Source organism: Varanus komodoensis, unplaced genomic scaffold, assembly GCF_004798865.1.
Source record: "Varanus komodoensis strain SLA01 unplaced genomic scaffold, ASM479886v1 scaffold4, whole genome shotgun sequence".
Taxonomy (NCBI): Eukaryota; Metazoa; Chordata; class Lepidosauria; order Squamata; family Varanidae; genus Varanus; species Varanus komodoensis.
In genome coordinates, this window is record NW_025335941.1 from 56,453,404 (window position 1) to 56,473,799 (window position 20,396).

Sequence of the window (20,396 nt, forward strand, 5' to 3'; positions counted from 1 at the left end):
GGGAATGTACCCCATAGTACAACTGATGGGACATGTAGTCTGGGAAAGCCTGCACATTTAAGGAGCAACTCAAACAGTGGAAGTAAATGTTTAACTCTGATAGCTAGCAGTTTATGGACACAGTGGTTTTGTCCAGACAAGCAGGAAGACTGAAAGAATTCGTCTTTTTTTCCACCACAGCTTCCTTACTGTCACACTGCTCCACTCTCCCGTGTGGTGCCAGTTGCATGATTGACCTTGGAAACACTCAGAGTGGGTTAAATATTCTTTTCTTTCACTCCATTACAGTGCAAAAATGCTGCCTTCCAAACCTGTTTCAGTTTTCAAAGATTGGCAGGTGGACATCAATACATGTGCTTGAATGAGGCCTGACTTTTCCCCCCTAAAGCACCCACAGGATCAGGATGCTTGTATTTAACAGATCTGGGGGAAGACTGGTAGTAAACACAGGGCCAGAAGGTACACAAGAGATCAGTGATCTGATCGCCTGACCTTCTCCCTTTCTTTTAAAAGTGTTTTGGAAGGGAACACACAGTGCTGGGAAATAGTGCTGTAGAATGGCATGTTTAGCCCTTCCTCCAGGAGGCTTTCTCCCTCTGAATTCGTCCTGAGCACTGGAGCAGCATGGGGGAAAACTGACACTGTCTGTTAAAGAGCTGTGCGCAAGCAGCCTCTCAAAATTCTTGACGCTGTTGGTGGGCAGCGAAACTGAGGTAGTGATGATGGACAATTTCGCTACACATTCTTCCCATGGGAAGAGTATGTTCTTCCACAGTTTTTCAAGGGTGTGGCCCTCTACCAGCAATGGCAGGAGTTACAGCTCCTTTTCCCCAGGAGTATTTGTGTGTGTTACTACTCCATGTGGTGACTGCGTTGGCAGACTGGCCACCATTTTGTATCTTCTACATTGCCTGTGGGATCTATGTCATTCTGAAGTGGAGGGTACAGTGCCAGGAAATTGTGCAGAAAATCCTGAGAAAATCCTGCAAAGTAGCCTTCTTCTTGAGGTGAGGACAAGAAAAGACTTTAGAATGTTCTCAGAAAAAATGTCTTTTGAGAAATGGAGGCCCTGCTGTAGTCTGTTGTCCCTAGAGCAAGTACATGTATTAAACATCCCCTCCTGACTCAGGGATGCTACTTCTGTCCAAGTTAGGGACCCTCACCGTGGCTTTAAATGGAAATCAGAATCAGGGGAGATCTGATTACAGATCTCCTATATAAAAAGTAGCTTTGTCCATGAGGCATCTAAGGTATAAAGTAATAAACAGGAAGTGGAGAAGTTCAGATTAGTTTTTAATGCAATAATCTTTTATCTTTGAATCAAGCTAAAGTCAGCCTGCAAGGAAAATTTGAGGTTTCCAAAATAATAATGATAAAATCTTTGGTATACGTCTAAAGAATTGTTTCCCAGAACTGTCTAAATGTATCAGTATATAAGCTCTTCAGGCTACCATTTAAAGTATTTCATTTAACGTCAACAGGATCTGGTTCTCTGCCATTTTCAGAAAGTGGCTGAATATTACTTTTAAACATCTGTGTCAGCATTTAGGCTATATCTGTGGTAATTTATTATGTGAAATGAATGGGAGCTAGAGATATATTTACAAATTATTTCTATTTAATGAAAAATATCTTTGTGTTTTATACTGTTCTTTCTCCTCACATTTGAGTTTAATGCGATATTATTTCATTCAGAATGATCTAAAATGCTGTAATTTTTCATGCCAACTCAATGAGGAACACAAAACAAAACAAAACAAAATGTACCCAAACACTTTTACTGTAACTTACCAAAATTGCAACTGGCATGAGGAAAAGAGATGAGTTGTAAAGAGTGATTCAAAACTGATTATTAAAATAATCTGCTGAGCAATTTACATCACATATTGGTTTCTCTGGTGCCTGTACATTTTTAAAGATGATATTAACATATTCTGTATGTTTGTTAAATAAATGGTAAAGGGAAAACGAAATGGCACATTGGAAAGAACTCAGGATGTGAAACAGCAACACGAAGGCCCCAGCAGTCACTGACAGAGACTCCTTTTCAAGATTTGGGAAGACACAGGGCAACCTGACTCAGCACCCTTCTCAAATGCTATCCACAGGTCCGCTCTCATGGTTTATTAATGATAACCCCCTAGAAAATGGCTATAAAACCAGGTCCAGAAGTTAAGATGCTGTTAGGGAGCGTGTGGAACACGCCCACCCCCCTTATGGGGTGTTCTGTTCAACAGCAAAGAATTTGAAATGGGTAATCTATTATTTCCCTTAACTTTACAAGTTAGAACAATGTGACTAATAGAACAATCTGATGAGGACATGTGGGTTTGGGGAGAATTCACGGCAGAAGAACTGCCGTTTCCTGTGTGCTGCTGGGCTCAAGGGCTGTGGTAGTCCCCCTGCCCCATTCTGAGTGTGTGTCTGTGCATCAAAAGCACCCCTGATCTGCCCTGTCATCCCACTGGAATGCCCTCTTCGGTCCTTACCCCTGCTGCAGCACTGTCAGTGTGGGGCAGAGACTGCCATGGAAAGTCCCACCATCATCCAGTGAGGACCCCTGCACGTGGCCCACAGTATCCTATGGCCTCTGGAGCATCCTTCCTGTGACCACAGGATTGCATCTTAATGCAGTTCTACAAAGTATACATGTAAGAATCTTTTTAACATAGTGCCTTAAGGATTCTCATTAATGAGATGTTTAAAATCATGGAGAAGCTTGACTTTAAGAAGAAGAGAAGTCAGTAAGGTTAACAAATCAATAGCAAATATAGGTAGTTTGACTGATGGTTCTCTTCCTCAGCAAAACCTTTGAAAAAGGAAAATTTAAGGGAAAGAAAAGGAGCAGAACTAATAGCATAGCAAGGGAACTATGTGTCTTACTAGGAAACAGAAAGTGACAAAAAGGGGTCCCAGAGAGGCTCACCTTGTGCCAATGTTATGCTTCTTCTGGTGAAAAATAAAGACCTTATTTTCCCAAGCACTTTTGTCTTTCAGTTCTGCTGTTTAAATATTTTGCTGTATTTTAAATCTTTGCAGTGCTATTGGAGGTTGTTTTGGCTTTTACTTTTATTTTATACTGTAGTTTTAAACCTCTCTATCGTACTTGATGTTGGATTTTATGGCTTTAATTGTCATGAGCTGCCTGCACAGCTTCAAGTAAATAAATAAAACCATAGAATGGAACCAATGGGCTCTAGCTTTGCAGGCACAAAACTCCCAGAACCTAGAAACAACTGGTCTTGGTAAAAAACCTGGGAGGAACAATTATGTACAACTTATTAATAAGACTTGGCTTACAACTATATTTTTAATATCAGCAGTTTTACTTGTTTCCCCAAACAGGTAAATGCCCCTGCTTCTTCTATGTACAGATGGAAAATTACTATTTTGGGGGAGGAAGATAACACTGATTTTCTAGTAAACATTTGCAGCATCAGGAAAGCTTGCATCCATGTATAGTCCTAAATTTGGAAACTGCTTGGAATTATGCCAACAAAAATGTTATCCTACACAAGACTTCTGAAGCTCCAGGGGCTATTCTTGCTGTACCATCTGTACAGAGAGTTAGCTGGTTACAGAGGTAAAGTAAATTTATTATTATTTAGAAGAAAGCCTAGCAGAATGCCTACAAGCAAGAAAGAACAGATGTTTAAGAACACAAAGGCAATTTAATGAACATCCCAACATGTTCCATCATGAGATGGCAGACTTTCATGGTTTGGTTGGTATCTACTATTTTTTCAAGCCTTCCTCAGCTCCAATTCTGTCTGGAGCTTAGAGGGGTGCTTCCACCTCTTACCAGTTCTTGTAAGGATTATATCCAGTGTTTCCTACTATGTGCCATGATGGAGTTGTGAAAATGATAACAGTGCAGGGCAGTGCTGATATTTTGAAATACACACACTTTTTACACATCCTTGTAGTTTTGCTCACTTTCTACTCTGGATGAAACTTTTTACTAAAAAGTGGTTATTATGGACAAGGCCCCTTTTTCTCCTTGGCAGAGGTCTTGAGCTGAGCAATCCCATCAAAGATGCATTTTCTTTCGGGCCATGAAACCTATTACGATCACATTATAATTGCTCTGTGAATATTATGGAAGAGTCTGCTTCCTTGGTTAACACATGAAGGATGGCTGTGTGCTCAGCTTCATTGGTTTGCCTCTGCTATAATTGATATAATTCCAAGTGCATCATCAGAGCAAGCACCCAATAAACTACAGTGACCTAAAGTGTCATTACAGAAAAGTAAAAGGGGGCAAGCTCACTTTCAACATCTGCAGAGCTAAAGAGAGGCTGTGAAAACAGCCAGACCGAACTTCTTGCAGAGTCATTATAGTACCCCCTTTTTAGAGGAATTCTACAGTTGCAGAAGACTCCACTGCATAGTTAAAGCTCCTACCCTTGATGAAGGAATTGCTTCATATCCCTTTGAAAATCATGTCCTGTAACAGTAATTCAGGTGCTTGAATGCCTATCAATTTGGAAGTGAGAAGGGTTCACTGAAAATAGGGTAGTGCTGCCCACATACCTGGCGGACTCAAAGGGTTCACTTAAGTATATAATCCTGAATATGAAAGGAAACATGTTAAGCAACACAAGTCCAAAAGGCCTGACAAGCACCAGTTAGATTCCAAGACTTACAGACTGTATACCACATGGGAGAGAGGTCAATAGCAGGGTTACACAAACTTTTCTGTGCTGAAGGTCACATCCAGGACCTGCTGGGAGGTTGCATATACATGCAGCATCCCCTTTAGGGCATGTAGGTGCTCTGCTACCATTACCAGATGGGGACACCCTTTTCTCATAGGTAAGCCGGGCTGAATCACCCAGCAGCACCTTCAGATAGCTCTCCAAATGCCAAGCTCGTGCATGTCTACTCCATGGTAAGAATGAGAAACAATTCTATTCAGAAATTAACAGAACAAGTTTTTCCTTGCCTGCTCAGAATCAAGCAAGAAGGAATCACTTGGCAAAACTAGGGTTCCAAATACCAAATCTCGGCATGTCTCCTTGGGGATAAGCATGAGCAGCACCTTTACTCACAAGTAGACACAGCAAGCCTCTGTATGTCTTGGAGGGAAACAACGGGGTCATTCAGCAACTTCCTTCCCAGGCCCTGTCTCCTCTCATCATAGAAAAGCTGTGATCTCTGAACAGCAGCTGATCTGAATGCTTCACCCAGGTGGGAGAAGCCAGGACTGGGGAAGACCCAGCTTTCTCCAAACAGAAAATAGACAACTATGCCAGAGACGGATTGTCGTGGCAGTTTCTGGGATGATCTATCATACCTTTGTGGGAATGTGCTTGGAGGAACCAGTAGAGTGCGAGAGAATTTCTCCCATCCCCACCCTACATCAATATGGAATCCTGCCTTCTTACTCTCAAAAGACCTGCTTCTATTGAGGCAAGGTTTCCTTCATTTGCAAAATGTGACTGTGAGCTCAGCAACAATAACTGGAGAGTCACAGCCCTCACATTTCCTGCCCTGGAAAAGACTTAACTTGCTCAATTTAAGAGCCAAGATTTGGGGACCTTGCAGGTGACAGAAATGCTATCAAAACAGACAGAGTGAAAATGCGAGAGAATTGTTGGTAGAGGCACAAGGAAAATGCACTGAAGAAGGGAGAAATAGATGAGCAGAATATGCTGTGATTGCATAGTTGACTATGTAAACAGAAGATTGTTAGAAGAATTCAATGATACATGGAAATTTTATTATGCTCAGTATGAATAATGGGAGTTGAGGGGAGTTTGAAAAGAAAAAGAAAAGCAGTAGAGGGCTTAAAGTGATGGGAGATTTGTTGTTGCATAGGTTAATAGGGGGTTTTTTCCTGTTAAACTCTCACAGAGCGTTGAAAGATGGAAGATAGATAGTTTTGGAGGACTGAATGTATAGGCTTCATTTGTTTCTCAGTTCAATTCTCTTGGCAACTTTGCTTACTTTGTTCATTTTAGTTTGTTCTGTTTATTTTAGGTTGTTCTGTTTTATATTCTTTTTATGTATTTGTATATGTTAAGAAAATATTTTTAAAAATGTCAGGGAAAAGAGCAGCAATGTCACCTTGTTAGCCAATAGGAGTATTTTCAGCTTCTCCTTAGAACTACAGTTTTAAACTACATTTATGTTTCTTTTTATTGAAAACTAGAGTGATCATTCTTTTGTTTTCCCTGTAGCTACAAACTGGGTAACTGTTGATAGCACACTGAATTTTGAAATTTCGGGGAAATTCGTACCATTTCTTTTGATGTGCTTTTGGGTAGATCTCACTACTCTCAGAAGAACCTATGCATGGAAATGGCTGTGCCCTCCTCCAGCCCAGAGGAAATGGCTCAGGACACCTGCAACACCAGGGGATGGAAAGGGTGACGCTGCAATGCCTTCTCGATCTGTTCTCTCCTTCAAACCTCAGATTTTGGGGTGGGAGAATGTGTGTGTGCACAGGGCTTGCGGGTAAAGGGAGTTCTTCCATGCAGGGAGAAAATCCAGTTGCAAGAGCTCTTCCTGGGAAGTGTGTGTATACACACAACAGAGCCGCAGTTGTATCTCTGTGTAAGGGACCTGATGGAGGAGGAGAGTGTAAGGTAGCCATGGTTAGGTGGCAGAAGACAGAAAGAGAGCTGTGAAGTTGCAGAGAGGGGGAGAGCGAATAAAACAAGAGAGCTCTTGTGATAAGGACCAGGCTGAGTAAGGGAGCCGCAAAGGTGGGTTGGGGCAGATGGGAAGAAATATGAAGAGAGGTGACAGTGGAATGCAAGCACATCTGTGCCCAAGGGCACCTTGAGCTGGACTCTGGAGACGGACAAAAGAAAGGGTTCACACATGATACTCTGATGCGTGGAATTCATTGGCAGAAGATGTGGTGGTAGCCATTGCATTAGAAGGGTTTTTAAATAAGGTTCGAACAAATTCCTGTCTGTGGATATTAACTAAACTTTCCATCAGGCTGGAGCACAGGGAGAGGAAGGAAGCATGGCTACTCCATCCGCTCTGCTGAGAGACAAGCTGCCTCTGGCTCTCCCCTTCAACGGTCACCAAGCAGTGGTAACTGTTTGCATCTCAGCAGGTAATTGTAAGTACTGGAAGCTTATAAATTGTTGCTGAGTTCTCTTTTTTCCTCCCACCTCTGAAGACTTTCTTCCTTTTGCATCTCATCTTTTAGACTGTGAGCTTAATGGATTGGCTAGCTTGTCTTTCACTGATCTACAAGCTATTCTGGGAACTTTTTTCAGCTGAAGAGCTGGGTGAAGATGCTTTAAATAAATAAGGGATAAATAAATAAGATGCCTTAACAAATTTAGTGGCAGCCTGCCTAGGCGTTCTCAGATGCTGGAATCAAACAAGAGGAGAGGGCGGCTGCTTTTATTTCCCACTTGCGAGCTTCCCAGAGGATCAGGCTGCCTTGCTGTATCCAGCAAAACAGTTCTTACATTAAATCATAGAATTCATCTCTCTTGCTCCCCATGAAGACATTTGGGGAAAGAACAGCTAAGAAGAGATAAAGTAGAGTTATTTGTGCACAGTCATGTACCTACCTCTCTTCTTTCTCTTGCATTTTTACTGAAGTCTGGTTGGAATGCTTTGTTCCATGGCATGTAAAAGGCTTTACCAGCAAAGGTATTTTTGAGTTTGTTGGCAATTTAACACGATCATTTTGTAACCTTTCATCTTTATGCTCCGGCATATTGGTGGATTCTAAGCAGGTCTCGTGTTCCTTATTAGACAAATCTATTATCTGTTAAAGGAATTTAAAAAACAGTTTATTTACAACTTTGTCAAAATTGATTCACACCAATCAACAAAGAAATGGCCAAAACACAATGTTTTTGCAACTTATTTATGATCTGTAATCACACAGCATTTATAGTAAATGATAATGCCAGTAGAATTGCCTGCAGAAACAAAAAACAAGACAAATGGCTAGAAATAAGAATAGCTACTATACAACATAAAAATATCATATTACAATTGCTCAATGAATGCTGTTTTCAAGGCAATAACCATTTCTTTTAAAGAAATCACTCAACATATTTGGTTTACTTGCCTTTGAAGTCTTAAAGGCACACAAAAGAGGACTTTAGCTGGCAGTTGTAATTTTTTCATTATAATGCTCCCTCAAATCATGTTTTCACCAAACAAAACCACAGAAAAAGTACATTATTACTACATTATTCTTTGAAAACCCATGTAAGCATAACATTATATCATACTAGTACTGAAGAGAAAAAATAATCTTTAAAATATTCTGGTAAGTCAATGTTTTAAAAGGCTGCTTGATCTGCTGATGTAAATGGAAGAAACACATGGGCCTCTAAGACTTAAGCATCCTTACAGGGCTGTTCACACATCACAACAGGACACCTTGAAAATCAGTCATGGTTGATGGGCCATTCAGTCAATAACGGCATTATTCCTGGCAGATGATTAGGTGCTTTGCAGCTTTCCACAGTATGTTTTCCCCTTAGTCTTCCTGCCTGCTCCTGCACACTCTGCTAATGAACACAGATACAGAATTTCTTTTGTAGATTTTCTGGCAGGTTTCCACATATTTACTAGAAATTTTTTTCTCTTTGAGGAGATATGTGGAAATCTAATTGTATACATTTTTAAATTTTTTTGGAGAGATTTGTGCAAATTTTTAAAAGTGCAATAGTGTGAATTTGTACAGATTTCTCTGGGGAGGAAATAGCACACACACAATGCTAAATCGCACAAATCTCTCCAAAGGTTAAAAATGAAACACTAAATAGACAAAAGTCTCCTGAAGGTGGGAAAAATGTTAAATTTGAGCAAATCTCCCCAAGGATTTATTTTTAAAAGTGTTGCAGTTTTGGGAGATGACAAAGTGACTGGTATCATTTCAGTGTATAACACAGAGGGCGTATCTTTAAGTGAAATGACCAGAAATGACTCTCATGCCTGGTTTACATGTCATAGCAAGCCACTCTGAAAACAGACAGCCTGAACAACCCAGCAAGACATGGGCCCTCAGGTGGCTTGTACATGGTTAACAACCCATGCTGAGGAAATTGTGCAAGGTTTGGACATCACGACAGACTACCTTGAGCAAACAAGACTGACAACTCACTCAGGCAAACCAGGTCAGAGTAGAATCACTGAAATCCTCAAACCTATATTAGTCAAGGCTAATGTGTTCCACTGTGGATCTGTTTCAAGGGTGACTACGTGCCTCTCTTTCCCATCAAAATAGATGATTTAAGAGCATAGGTGCATACTTGCTGGTTTACACTAAAAACTGATCCAGTCCAAGCATTCTGCTCCCATGCTGCCCAGCCAGACACCTTATCAGAAGCCCGGAAATAGGACATGAGGACAACAGCAACCCCACTTTCTCATTCCTCTGGTGAGTGGTATTCACGGGCACAAAGTACTGATACTGGAGGAAATATTTGTCTAATCGCAAACAGTGTGAGCTGATGTTCATCACTGTATCTTGTGGTAACTAATTCCACAGCCTTTGCACTTTTGACATTATCTTTCCTCAGTCTCCCATTGTGCAGCTTCATTGGAAGATCTTGGGTGTTAGTATTATGAGAGAGAGAGACAAAAATAGCAGCTACAACTTTTCTCTGTCCATTTTTCCACACCATGCATCACTGTGTACAGTTCTATGCATTTCCCCTCTTGTCTTTTTTAAAGCTTAAAAAGCCTCAAAATTTTTATCTTTTCCTCATGGGGGGAATTACTCCAGTCCCATTCAATTGTTAAAAATACTTCATGTTGGCTGGCTCAGGAGCAGCATTTTTGTGGATTGAAAAAGATGCCTAGAGGGGAAAGGAGTCAACAAGAACTAAAATCCAGTTCTAATCTTGACTTCAGAAGTCAAATGGATTATAGAAAAAATTGCTTGCTTTACTTGTAGATTCGAAGGATGCACCCTCTGCTTCATTTTGTACCTTTAAGGCCCACTGAAATCACCAGTGTATACATACTCCTAACTCTATGCAGGGAATACACACAGAGCTCCTGTGTAGGCAAGGACTCCTTCATTCTTTTCTGTGGGAGAAACTGATCCACTTGCATGGAGGAATGTCTGTGTTAACTGGCTACTTCCATTGCACAAAGAAACGCCCATCTCACTTGGCTCCCTCACATTCACTGGCTCCTTCTATTATGGGCCAGTGGAGCTGGAACTTCCATGCGTGCCACTAGCTGAGGTAACAAAAGAAGGAATTCAAACCTGAACAGACAGAGAGAATGCTGCCTTCAAAACAACCTTATTTTACTGGGTAACTAGAATGTAAAACGAGCTGCTTAATACTTTACAGAATTTGGTTCTATATCCGGAGATTACCATGCTCCAAGATAATGTCTATTACCTTACTTGTTTATTTATAGCAGTTTATATTTCAGACTCTGCTAGATGAGTGACACAGGTGCAGTAACAGAAGGGATAGTGGGATTTAGGTGTGAGGTCTTAATCATTCTTTTTTTAAGCAAGGAGAGTGAAACACGGCAAGCGTGGCTTTGGCTTATAGTCAGGTATAATTCCTTCTTTAGTGCATGAGACTATGGGGTTTGTTCTCTGTGCAATTAAAAGAGGATTAATAAATAAATAAATGGTTTCCAACTAAACTGGCAATGAAAATGGTGCAGCAGGTGTAAGCAACTTGTGGCCCTTTCAGTGTTCTGCCCTTCAGCTCCCACAGATGCCTTAGTCTGCAACTCCCTCCAGCCTTAGCTACCATAGCCGATGGTGAAGGATCGTGGAAGTTACAGAGCACAACAGCCGAGGGCCACGCATTATGCATAAGACATGAAATGAGGGCTTGAAGTTGGTTAGCAAACTCTGGTTCAAAGAAAAGCTACTTAGCATTAAGCCGGAGTTGATACTGGCACTGATGAAATGCTTGACCACAATTAGATTCTGTGGGAAAGGGTAAGGAAAACATGCCCAGTGAAGAGATGGAAGAGGATGGGAGGAAGGCATGTTTCCATCTGTGGCTCATTTCCAATCTCTTAATCATGTTTCAGAGATTCACAGCACTGTGACTGCATAAACCCTTTGTGTCTAGGGAGAGGTCTCCTTAGGTAATCATCATAGAGAACCTTGGCAACTGTAGTTCTGTGAAAGAGAAAGGAGAGGGACCTATATTAAAGAATTCAGCATCATCAACTGATAGCTTCTTGGAGTGGGCAGAAGACATATTAGTCAAATACTTCTTTTTTAGTATCAATAGTCCATTGGATTATTTTTCATAGAGTGGGATAAAAGTACTGGACATACTGATAATCTGTTTTGTAATATAATCAACTGCTCTCACCTCTGTGAGAGGCAAGCAAACAGCTAAAATTCTGTTCCCACATACTCCATTATACTTTGATTATGATAAAAATGGTGGATCTAACCTTGGAATAACAGCCTAATATAGTATACACTTAAACTGGAATAACTGCATTTAAGCTAAACATGTTTATTCAGAAGTAAACTCCCTCTGATTTCAACAAAATTTATTATCTAGAAAGTATGTTTAGGATTGCAGCCTTAATCCCATTTATTTCTAAAGTAAAGCCTTCACCTTTGTAGGCTTGCACTTTTTTTCATTTCCTGCAGAATGAGAGCAACACTAGTTATTTTAATGGAAAAAGCAGTTCAGATAAAACATTTTGTTTCTGCGTTTTCTTGCACTTATCTGATCAATGGTCCTTTTATCAAATGATAGGCAAAAACATGAATGCAAGCATGCTGTCCAAAGTTTTATTACTGGTTGTTAAGGACAAGCGTATTATTATTTAGAGTCTACAGTTCTTTTCCAATTTGAAAAGCTGCAATCTGTTTCGTTTGGCCCAGTAAAACCTCTATTCTGGGGTACAGCATTCCATTTCAAACAATGGGCACAGCAATCTAAATGTTTGTTTTGGAGAAGACTCACTGACAATGAGTAGTTTGGCAACTCATACAATTGGCTCTCTGAAATCTCCAGAAAATATAGGGGTAAGTGTTCATGCCTATATTTTCTGGATTTACAGGGTCATCATGACTTCTACCAAAGAATCATGGGACTGGTAGTTTGACGAGAATGCTGGGAATTCTTGGTGCTGAAATATGGTCGGAGAGCAGCAGCTGCACCGAAGCTTCCCTCAAATGAAGGAACTGCTGTCAGTCCAATTTAAGGCTGTAGCGTATGTACACTCTCTGTGTGGCAGTCTACCTGCTTGAACAGCTATTTTTCTTCCTTCTTTTCTTCCCTTCTGGCTTTTATGGTTCTGAAGGGAATGCTGGAAATATACAAGTCATTTGTATTAACATGCTGAAAATAGTTTTCCCCCTGTAAGTTTTCAAGCTGTGGCTCGTTATTCACTATATCACCAAAGCTATGGCTAACATAGTGGAGGTATGGATTCAGTTTTTTGAGGGCCCTTGGACAAGGCACCTTTAATGGGGCCCTCTTTCACACCACCACTGTCACCAAATGCTATTGCTCCTCATCCTCTTTCTCAACCTGGCTACTACTCGCTAGCTTGACAGGCAGAAAGCCAGCAAGCCAGTGCTCCTGTGACTACCATGGTTACCTGGACCAGAGTACCAGGTAGATGAATGAGCAGCCTGCAATCAGGAAGAGGAGGTGGAAGCCCAGTGGGCTGTCTGTGAGCCCCAGCTGCAGTATGTGCACTCACGAGACCAGCCCTGTCCAAAGTTGTTATTCTTGTCTTCTGCAATTTGCAGCTTTTCTTGTTTCCTTGAGCCATCTTATGCTATTTGTCCAGCAGGCACTTATCTGTAGCGTTCCTGTTTGTCATTTGTGGTCCAATGCAGGACATTTCTAGCTCAAACCCATCTGCCCCAAACTGGAATGGACTGGGTCTTTCCAAGTTTTGGGGTGAATTTTCAGGAAAAAGTACCTCTAGATTACATCAGCATAGCCTCCGCCTTCCTTCTCTTCTAAATATTTGCTTTCATTGAGAAACATTACTTGAATATTAGAATTCCTTTGTAAAGTCCAAGACTCTGACCAAAAATTAGATCAAACAAACCCAGAACAATAGTCCTAATCACAGAAATCTAATAGCTGAATCCATAGCAATACTAAATTACAAAAAGGAGAGAGAAAAGAGCAAGAGAGGTGGCAGAAAACACTCAGTAGTAAAGTGCTCTTCCACACCCTCTGTAATGACAACTGCTAAGCATGCACAAAGCCTCTGGGAATTTTAGTAATTGTTTTACTTTTAAGATAAACCTTCTAAGCATTTATATCAGCAATACTCAGATGTCTTTGCTGCAGAGATTGAGCAACAGATTAGATTTCTTGGTTTTCTGAGAGAACAAAGTGGATGGGGGATATGATAAAATTATGCATTGTATGGAGTAGATGGCTTCCTCATGCCATCTGGCTGGCTACTGTGACAGGAACAATGCTGAACTGGATGCACTTCTGGTGTGGTCCAGAGGGAAACAAGTTCTTGTTTATTTCCACTCACTTGCTGCTTAGTAGTTTTGGGGAACTGTGGGAAAGGTGGGAAGGACTGGCAGGTGCCAAGCAATGAACTGGGTTTGACTTCTAACAGTTTTGGGATAGCAGAACTGAAGCTATTTATTTTCCCCTTTGAAACAAGTGCTCATTTCCATTTGTCTTTCGTTTTAAAAATGGCGTATGGGGTATCACTGAGAACCTTTGGTTCTGTGTGTGATGGCTGCAGGTGGCAAGCTATCAAAATGGTAGCTTGGAATATCTTCCTGATCATGAAGTCCCACACTCTGGAGAGGCTCCACACATCCAGGCTGACTACTGGGTCCTCCTGTATAGATAGGTCAGTAAAAGGCTCTCAGTTTGGATGGAAGTTTGTTTGAACAACAAGGTCTTCGTGGCTGTGCTATATTCCATGCACTCTTTGGTTCTGACTCTCTGGTTTGTTTCCTGGTACCTCTGACAGCTGCCTAAAGCTCATCTTTGACAGCCTTCGAGTGCCAGTCCCTGGGGAACTATCCTGGAAGAGGGCTATTACCTTCATCAACTGCTTGTGAGCTTTCAGGAGGCAGCTGATTAGCCACAGTGGGAAAGAGAATTTTGGACAGATGGATAATTGGTCTAATCCAGCAGGGATCTTCTTAAATTCACCCCACTTGCATATACTTCAAATCTTTCCTACCAGAACTGGAGTATGGGTTGCCCAGGTTAATCTGCAGGGGCACCAGGTTTTGCAATGTGTGCTAAACTTCCTTTGCCCACCTATCTGCTACAGGATGGTTGAACTTAATGGCCTGTGCAGAAATGGTAATGGTGTTATGGTCTTTAGGGAGCCACTCACTCAGTCTTTACATACCTATTCCCCACTCCTACCTTGCAACACGTTTTTTCCCAGTTCCCACTGGAAAAGTACAAAATCAACATTCCAAATTTTGGGGAGAAATACCCAAATAAGTGATTCAACTGTTTCATTATACATGCATGCAAGTGAAGTATCATTTATGTTAGTTGCCCTAACTGAACTGTGGACAGCAGTCACAGATCTGAGGTCTGTGAGTAAAGATGGAATGTGAGTAAGTTTAGCAGAGATTTCAAAACACTTCAGTTACAGGGCTTACTATTCATTGTAAACTACTCTCTGGAGTACATAATTCTAACAAATTTATTGCTTCAAGATCAAGAAGCATATTGCTGCACCTTATATTTTCCAGGAAGACATAAAGTAATCAGCATAAAAGTATCTAGTGGAAAAGCTTTATGTAACATCTTCATTCTCAAACATTTGGTACTTTCTAATCAAGTAATGTCTCAAAATAGGGCGGTATGCAAAGCAACAGCAATTTTTCTAGACAGCATGACTAGCCATTCTGCTGTTACTTTACAGAGCACCTTATCCATACGATAAACATAAAGAACAGATTTGATGCAGTTTAAAGAAGATAAAGAAGTTATCCTGAATCCTTTACATCCTAATTTCCTATCCTTTTCTTACAACTGGATTCAGGTGGTCCCTTGCACATGAGAGCTGCTTCTGCTGAGTGGGAATAATGTGAATGTGAATGGGCTGGGTAGGTTGCTTCCAGACAAGACTTTGATGATGCCATCACCCTGCTTCATTCACAGAGGTTTCCTGGGGAAGAGGGGAGGGTAAGGTCCAGACACCATTATCCTTTGCTCAGGACCATTCTTTGTGTATGCACATTTACCACTACTTCTGCCTCCTTCCTTAATGAAGAAAATTCATGAAGTGGAAAAAGACTGTATAGCTGCACAGTGCTTTGTGGCTGCTAATGCTGGGAGTCCTCTGCATTGCATTTTCATGCAACTGCCTGCAGTGTGGTATCCTGCTAGGCTGTAGAACCTCCTGTCTTGTAAGGGGCACCTCAAATGTGCCAAAATAGCACTTTAGTGGCACTTTGGAGTGCATTGGGGAAATTCCACTGAAATGTCAAATAACCCTTCTCTGCATGGAAAACCACCATGTTGGGCAAGAAGTCTTCTCCTTGAAGTACGAGCTTTTTGTCAAGCCTTCCTCCACTTTTTAAAGAAGTGACAAACATTCAATACTATACTCACCCAGATTTCAAATGGTGCACTTCAGGAATAATGGTAACATTTTAACAATTGCATATTAGCATAATGCTCACAACAAGCAATATGGGAGTTGTAACAAAATAACCTTAATGGGAACTTTCAGAACTTTATATTTGTTAGGAAAAAGAGAATTACACAGACGTTACAAAGAAGTCATAGGATAAAATGTAGGAACAAAATGTTGGAAAGTTTTTCATGTATTGTAATAATATAAAGTTCTGATACTTTGGCCTTGTATGATTTGGTAAGATTTGTGTTGTTCCACATTGTCTTATTTCCTGCCTTGGTCCAGTTGTTGTTTCCCATTCTATATTCTGTGAGGTAATAGCTTTCTTAAGACGTCAGTCGGTGCTAATCTTTGTAATGACCAAATGACCTGTGCCGCTTTTTATTCTGTTTGCATACCTGTTGTTTTCCTAACATTTTCTCTTTTATCTCTAACTTCATTTGTAACTGCCTTTCCAGTAGAGCAGCTCTCTCCATGATAGTTGCTATAGTAATCTCCTTCTGATGAAGCTCTTCTATCAGGTCAGAGATTTCTGTCCTCATTCTCTCCACCTCTGAGCAATGGGACTGTTCTTCCTGATAAAGGCGGTCTCTTATCTGCAGCAAATGTGGCCCAAAAAAGGAAAGAAAAAGCCAACATTTCCAATTGTATCATTTTTCAGCTACTTTTTGGGTGTCTGTTTCCAGTGCACCAACCCTTCCAACCATGCTAGCAATAGTAAAGAGATTTTAAAAGGTCTTAACAAACATCCAGCCACCGGCTTAGTCCAGGACACTTCACCTGTGGAGGTGAAGTCATTCAGCTCAGTTGCCCTGGCTCTGCCTGCCCCATGTCCTCTCAGTAGGAGTGGGGCAAGTGAAGCAGCTTCTTCAATGGGACAGGCCTGCATGCAAGAAAGCTGGTTCATGGAGGATGCACTTGCAGGATCATTCTCCCAACATGCTTGCCAGGGACCACATGACATCAAGAGGCAAGGCCGCTTTGCATTCACATGCCTTCAGAACCTTGCTTCCCATAATTTTGCCTCTTATATCCTGCTTCAGCCCTGCCTGTGACTGGAGGGTCATAATTTTGCCTTGTGTTGCATAAAGTAAGATTTATAATGATTAGAAATATTTGTAATAGAAAATACCTGGATCAGTTCTTCTTGTTGATTTTCCTGCTGTTGTTCCAAAACAAGTATCTGAGCTTTCTTTACTTCCAAGTCTTTAAGACATTGTGCATAAGCTGATTGAATCCTTTTTTTCAAAAAAAGAATAATTTAAATATTACAAGCTCAGGTTCTCACTTTTCGAAACATTGAAAAAAGTTCATGTGGAGAGAAAATATCAAGATAGAGACTAGGTGGGTTTGCATAATACATGAAGCCTTTTGTCTTAATCTGGCACACACTGTGGCTTCTTTGCCCCATGAGATTTAATGTCTTGACATATGATTAGGCACATCATGGCTCTGGAATCACTCCCCTCTTCTCTCCTTGGACCTCTTGCAGGGATTTCAGGAGACATTACAGGAGCATAGAGGTTTCCACACCTCTCTATATTAATCATGAGCCATTATTGGCTGGCTACAGCTTGACTTTTAAAAGGGTTTTTTTTTTTGAGATTGCAAAAATGAATTGTCAGTTCTTCCTCCATGATCCCAATGAAGGATCTCCAGCACTACCTTGGAGAGACTGCCTGTGGTTTCCCCTTTATAACTGCTTTTCAGATTCCCTCTCCCCCCATAACAAACTGCCCTATTCCTACCTTGCCTATTTTGCAAGGACCTGGCAGCTCTGACAGGTCAAGACCAGGCAGCTCCTTGCAAAGCAAGACTATGCTTTGTGGAGAGCAGCAATTTCTGCCCTCTCTGAAGTGTGAACTCCTGGTCTTTTGGGAGAAGATCGGCTGTCCCTTGTTGCCCCTCAGTTTTGCAGGTGTTCTTCCACTGCCAACAAACCCCTGCCTCCCGTCACTGTGATCCCCCCTGCTGCTGTTTTGCAGGTTTCCCCATGCTAGCAGTATGGATACCCCGTTGTTTATTCCCAGCTCCCCCATTTGTGCGAATGGGATGGTTTGCACAGATGGGGGGAATGGAAGAAATTCAATTATTTGGGGGAATAGAAGGAACTCAATTAATTGGGCCCAGGATTCCACTACTTCTAATTTTTTTAAGTGATGCCAGACAATAGGCAGCACCTCCAATGTACCAATGGGGTCCTTGGAGGGGGTCCCCAGGGATGCTCACACTGGGACCATGAGGACGGGCTTGACAGCTCAGTTTTGCAATCTCAATTCCCTTTTAAAGAAAAAAACACGCTGCAAAGAGCCCAAATGCTTGCTGCCACAATGGGAAGAAGGAAAAACTCTGCCAGCCATACCCAAATATCACTATGGCACTTCTCTGGTGGCAGGCAATGGCAGTCACTCCCCAGCTGCTTGGCCAAAAGGGCCAGCCTTTCTGCTGTGCTTGCCAAGTGGCAAGTGAGTTCCTTCTGCACACTTTTTGCTCAACCATAGCTTGTGTCATCTGTCATCTCACTTTGGCTGGGTCAAGCAAATTAGCTATGCCTTGTTCAGGTGGCTCTTAAAGTGGGCTTCTATGACACCCAGGCATTGAGTGAGGTTCAGACAGCATGCTAAGTCACTCTGGCTTTGTGTCATGCAAACCCAGTCAGTATCTACTTCACAGAAAGCTAGAAATCGTAGGTAACCTTTCTTTATAGGCAAGTATGCTGGGAATTCTTAAAATCTCCAGTTTCTGTGATTAAAGGAGACATGTTTAGAGCTAGAGTAATCGCTGTGCTTCAAATTTCTTCTCATAATCTTCCTTCTCAGTTCGTGATTTATCATGGGATTGTACCCATAATGTAGAAGTACATCTAATATTTTCTTATAAGAGAAAACAAATCTGACTTGGGATGTAAATGTTAATATTCAGCATCTACTCTGTTTATAATGCAAACTTTATTTATTAGAGTTTATAGCCATTTATTTTTTACTTGTACATATTATATTACATAATATTTGTAAACCACTGCAAAAATCGTTTTTGGCCTAGGGAAGGAAATTCCAAAGTGTGTCAGCATATGCTCCTATGTCATGAGGATGAAATTAATGAAAACAAAGAAAAGTTCCTGAAAGGTACTCTTTCTAGTCAGAACAGGAGCTATGCTCAGGTCAGTGGACTCATGCAGAAACAACAGGAGATGGGCCCCTCGGAGGGTGGATTATGTCATTGTGCTCTTTTGGGAATAAAAAAAAGAACCTCCAACTTAATTCAGAATAAAGTGTGCTTCAGTCATCACTTGGCTTCACTAGGCTTATAACGGTCTAGGCTTATAACGGTCTACATTTGGAAACAAAATATTGGAGTTAGTGATAGACAAGAATGCAGGCTTATTTTTTTCCCTATCAGGGAAAAAGCTGCCCTCTAGAGCAGTGGTTTTCAACCACTGGGCAATGGTGGCCCGTGAAAGAGCCGCTGCTGTGCGCACGCACAACAGTCACATCTGGCTCGGCTGGGCCAGCGCCCGGGGCTCGCTGCGCTCTTGCTGCCGATTCTTTCACGGGGAGCGGGGAGGCAGCTCCATGGGAGCCAGCCAGGAGCTGCAGCGTGCCGTGCCCACCCTCTGGGCTTTTCCCTTTCTCTGCTGTTTCCTACCTGGAAGGGAAAAGCAGAAGCGGGACTATGCCAAGAGTCTTTTCTCAGCCAGTCTGTGCTGGGGTGTATGGGGGTTTGAGTGGGGGGGTCGTTGTATTTCAATATTTAACATTATGGATATTATTGTATGAAGTAACTTTGTTTGATTTTGCATTGTTCTGCTGCTAATATTGTATTTGAATTTGTATTTGCTATAAGTACAGTATTGCATTTATATTGATTTTGGATTTTGCGACTGTAAATTTTTGATCAAATATTCTTGAAAAGAAGCAGCAGCAGATTTTGCAGTAGCCCTATTTGAATTACATATTGCTCTCTAAAATTTCAGTTGTATTTGATTACATTTAATTTCAATATTTTATTTTTTTATTAGCATTTTTACTACTCAGTTTCTGGTTATTTTAGAGAATTTTCTTTTTTCGGTACAGTATTGAAAAACTAATACAGAAAACACTGTATTGTCTATATAATGCTTTTTATTTCTGCCTCAGTGGTCCCCGGAATAATTTTCCTATTTTTGCTGGTCCCCAACTGTAAAAAGGCTGAAGACTACTGCTCTAGAGCACACTGGTTAGGGAGAAAGCCCTTCTAGACAAAGTGAGAGTTACTTTTGAATGGACATGCATAAGACTGCATCGTATGCCCCACTAAGCACAGTAGGATTTACTGTGTATCTGACATGCAGAAGATTGTGCTACACACTTTGTTACGCCTATCTGGCTCAAATAAAGATGCTTTGCAGTACAGTTCCGAAAGCTTTGGTCAGCGTCCACTCTAGCTTTTGGGAAGTCCTCAGGCAAGCCCTTATCCATTTACTTTCTCTGCACTGGACAGTTCTCCAGCATTGTTAGCAGAAGTGGGAAAGACAAGCAATGGCTGCCGAGCCTTCTCCTTGCTCCATAATTTATTCTGAGAGGAGGAGAAGCAGCAATGACTGTGAGATTCATGTGTCAGCAGCTTGCTGGATCATGAGCTCCAACTAGTGTTTGACAACACTGACTCCTTACGATGATCCAAATACAGAAATGTCTCTGGGCATTTTGCCACGAGGGAGAAACTTCAAGCATAATAGTACAAATTTTGCTCTTGTAACATGCTGAGTTCACATGAATGGCAACTCTTTGTGGGTGGCTAGGCTGTTGTGTTGTGAGAACCCAGAATGCTCCCATCAAGGTGGCTTGTTTTAGGGGCAATGGACCATCCTGCCAACACATGGC

The 20,396-nt window shown here is 41.4% G+C and overlaps 1 protein-coding gene across 1 annotated transcript in view; it reads right to left on the reverse strand.

Moving 5' to 3' along the window:
* The window catches only part of DEUP1 (deuterosome assembly protein 1), a 55,516-nt gene that overhangs the window by 4,901 nt on the left and 30,219 nt on the right, over positions 1-20,396 (reverse strand). Inside the window, exons 7-9 of the mRNA XM_044442471.1 lie at positions 16,667-16,772; positions 15,933-16,130; positions 7,542-7,741 (exon numbers count right to left, since the gene is read on the reverse strand). Coding sequence (XP_044298406.1) covers positions 7,542-7,741; positions 15,933-16,130; positions 16,667-16,772 — 504 coding nt within the window. The remainder of the gene's footprint in view (positions 1-7,541; positions 7,742-15,932; positions 16,131-16,666; positions 16,773-20,396) is intronic.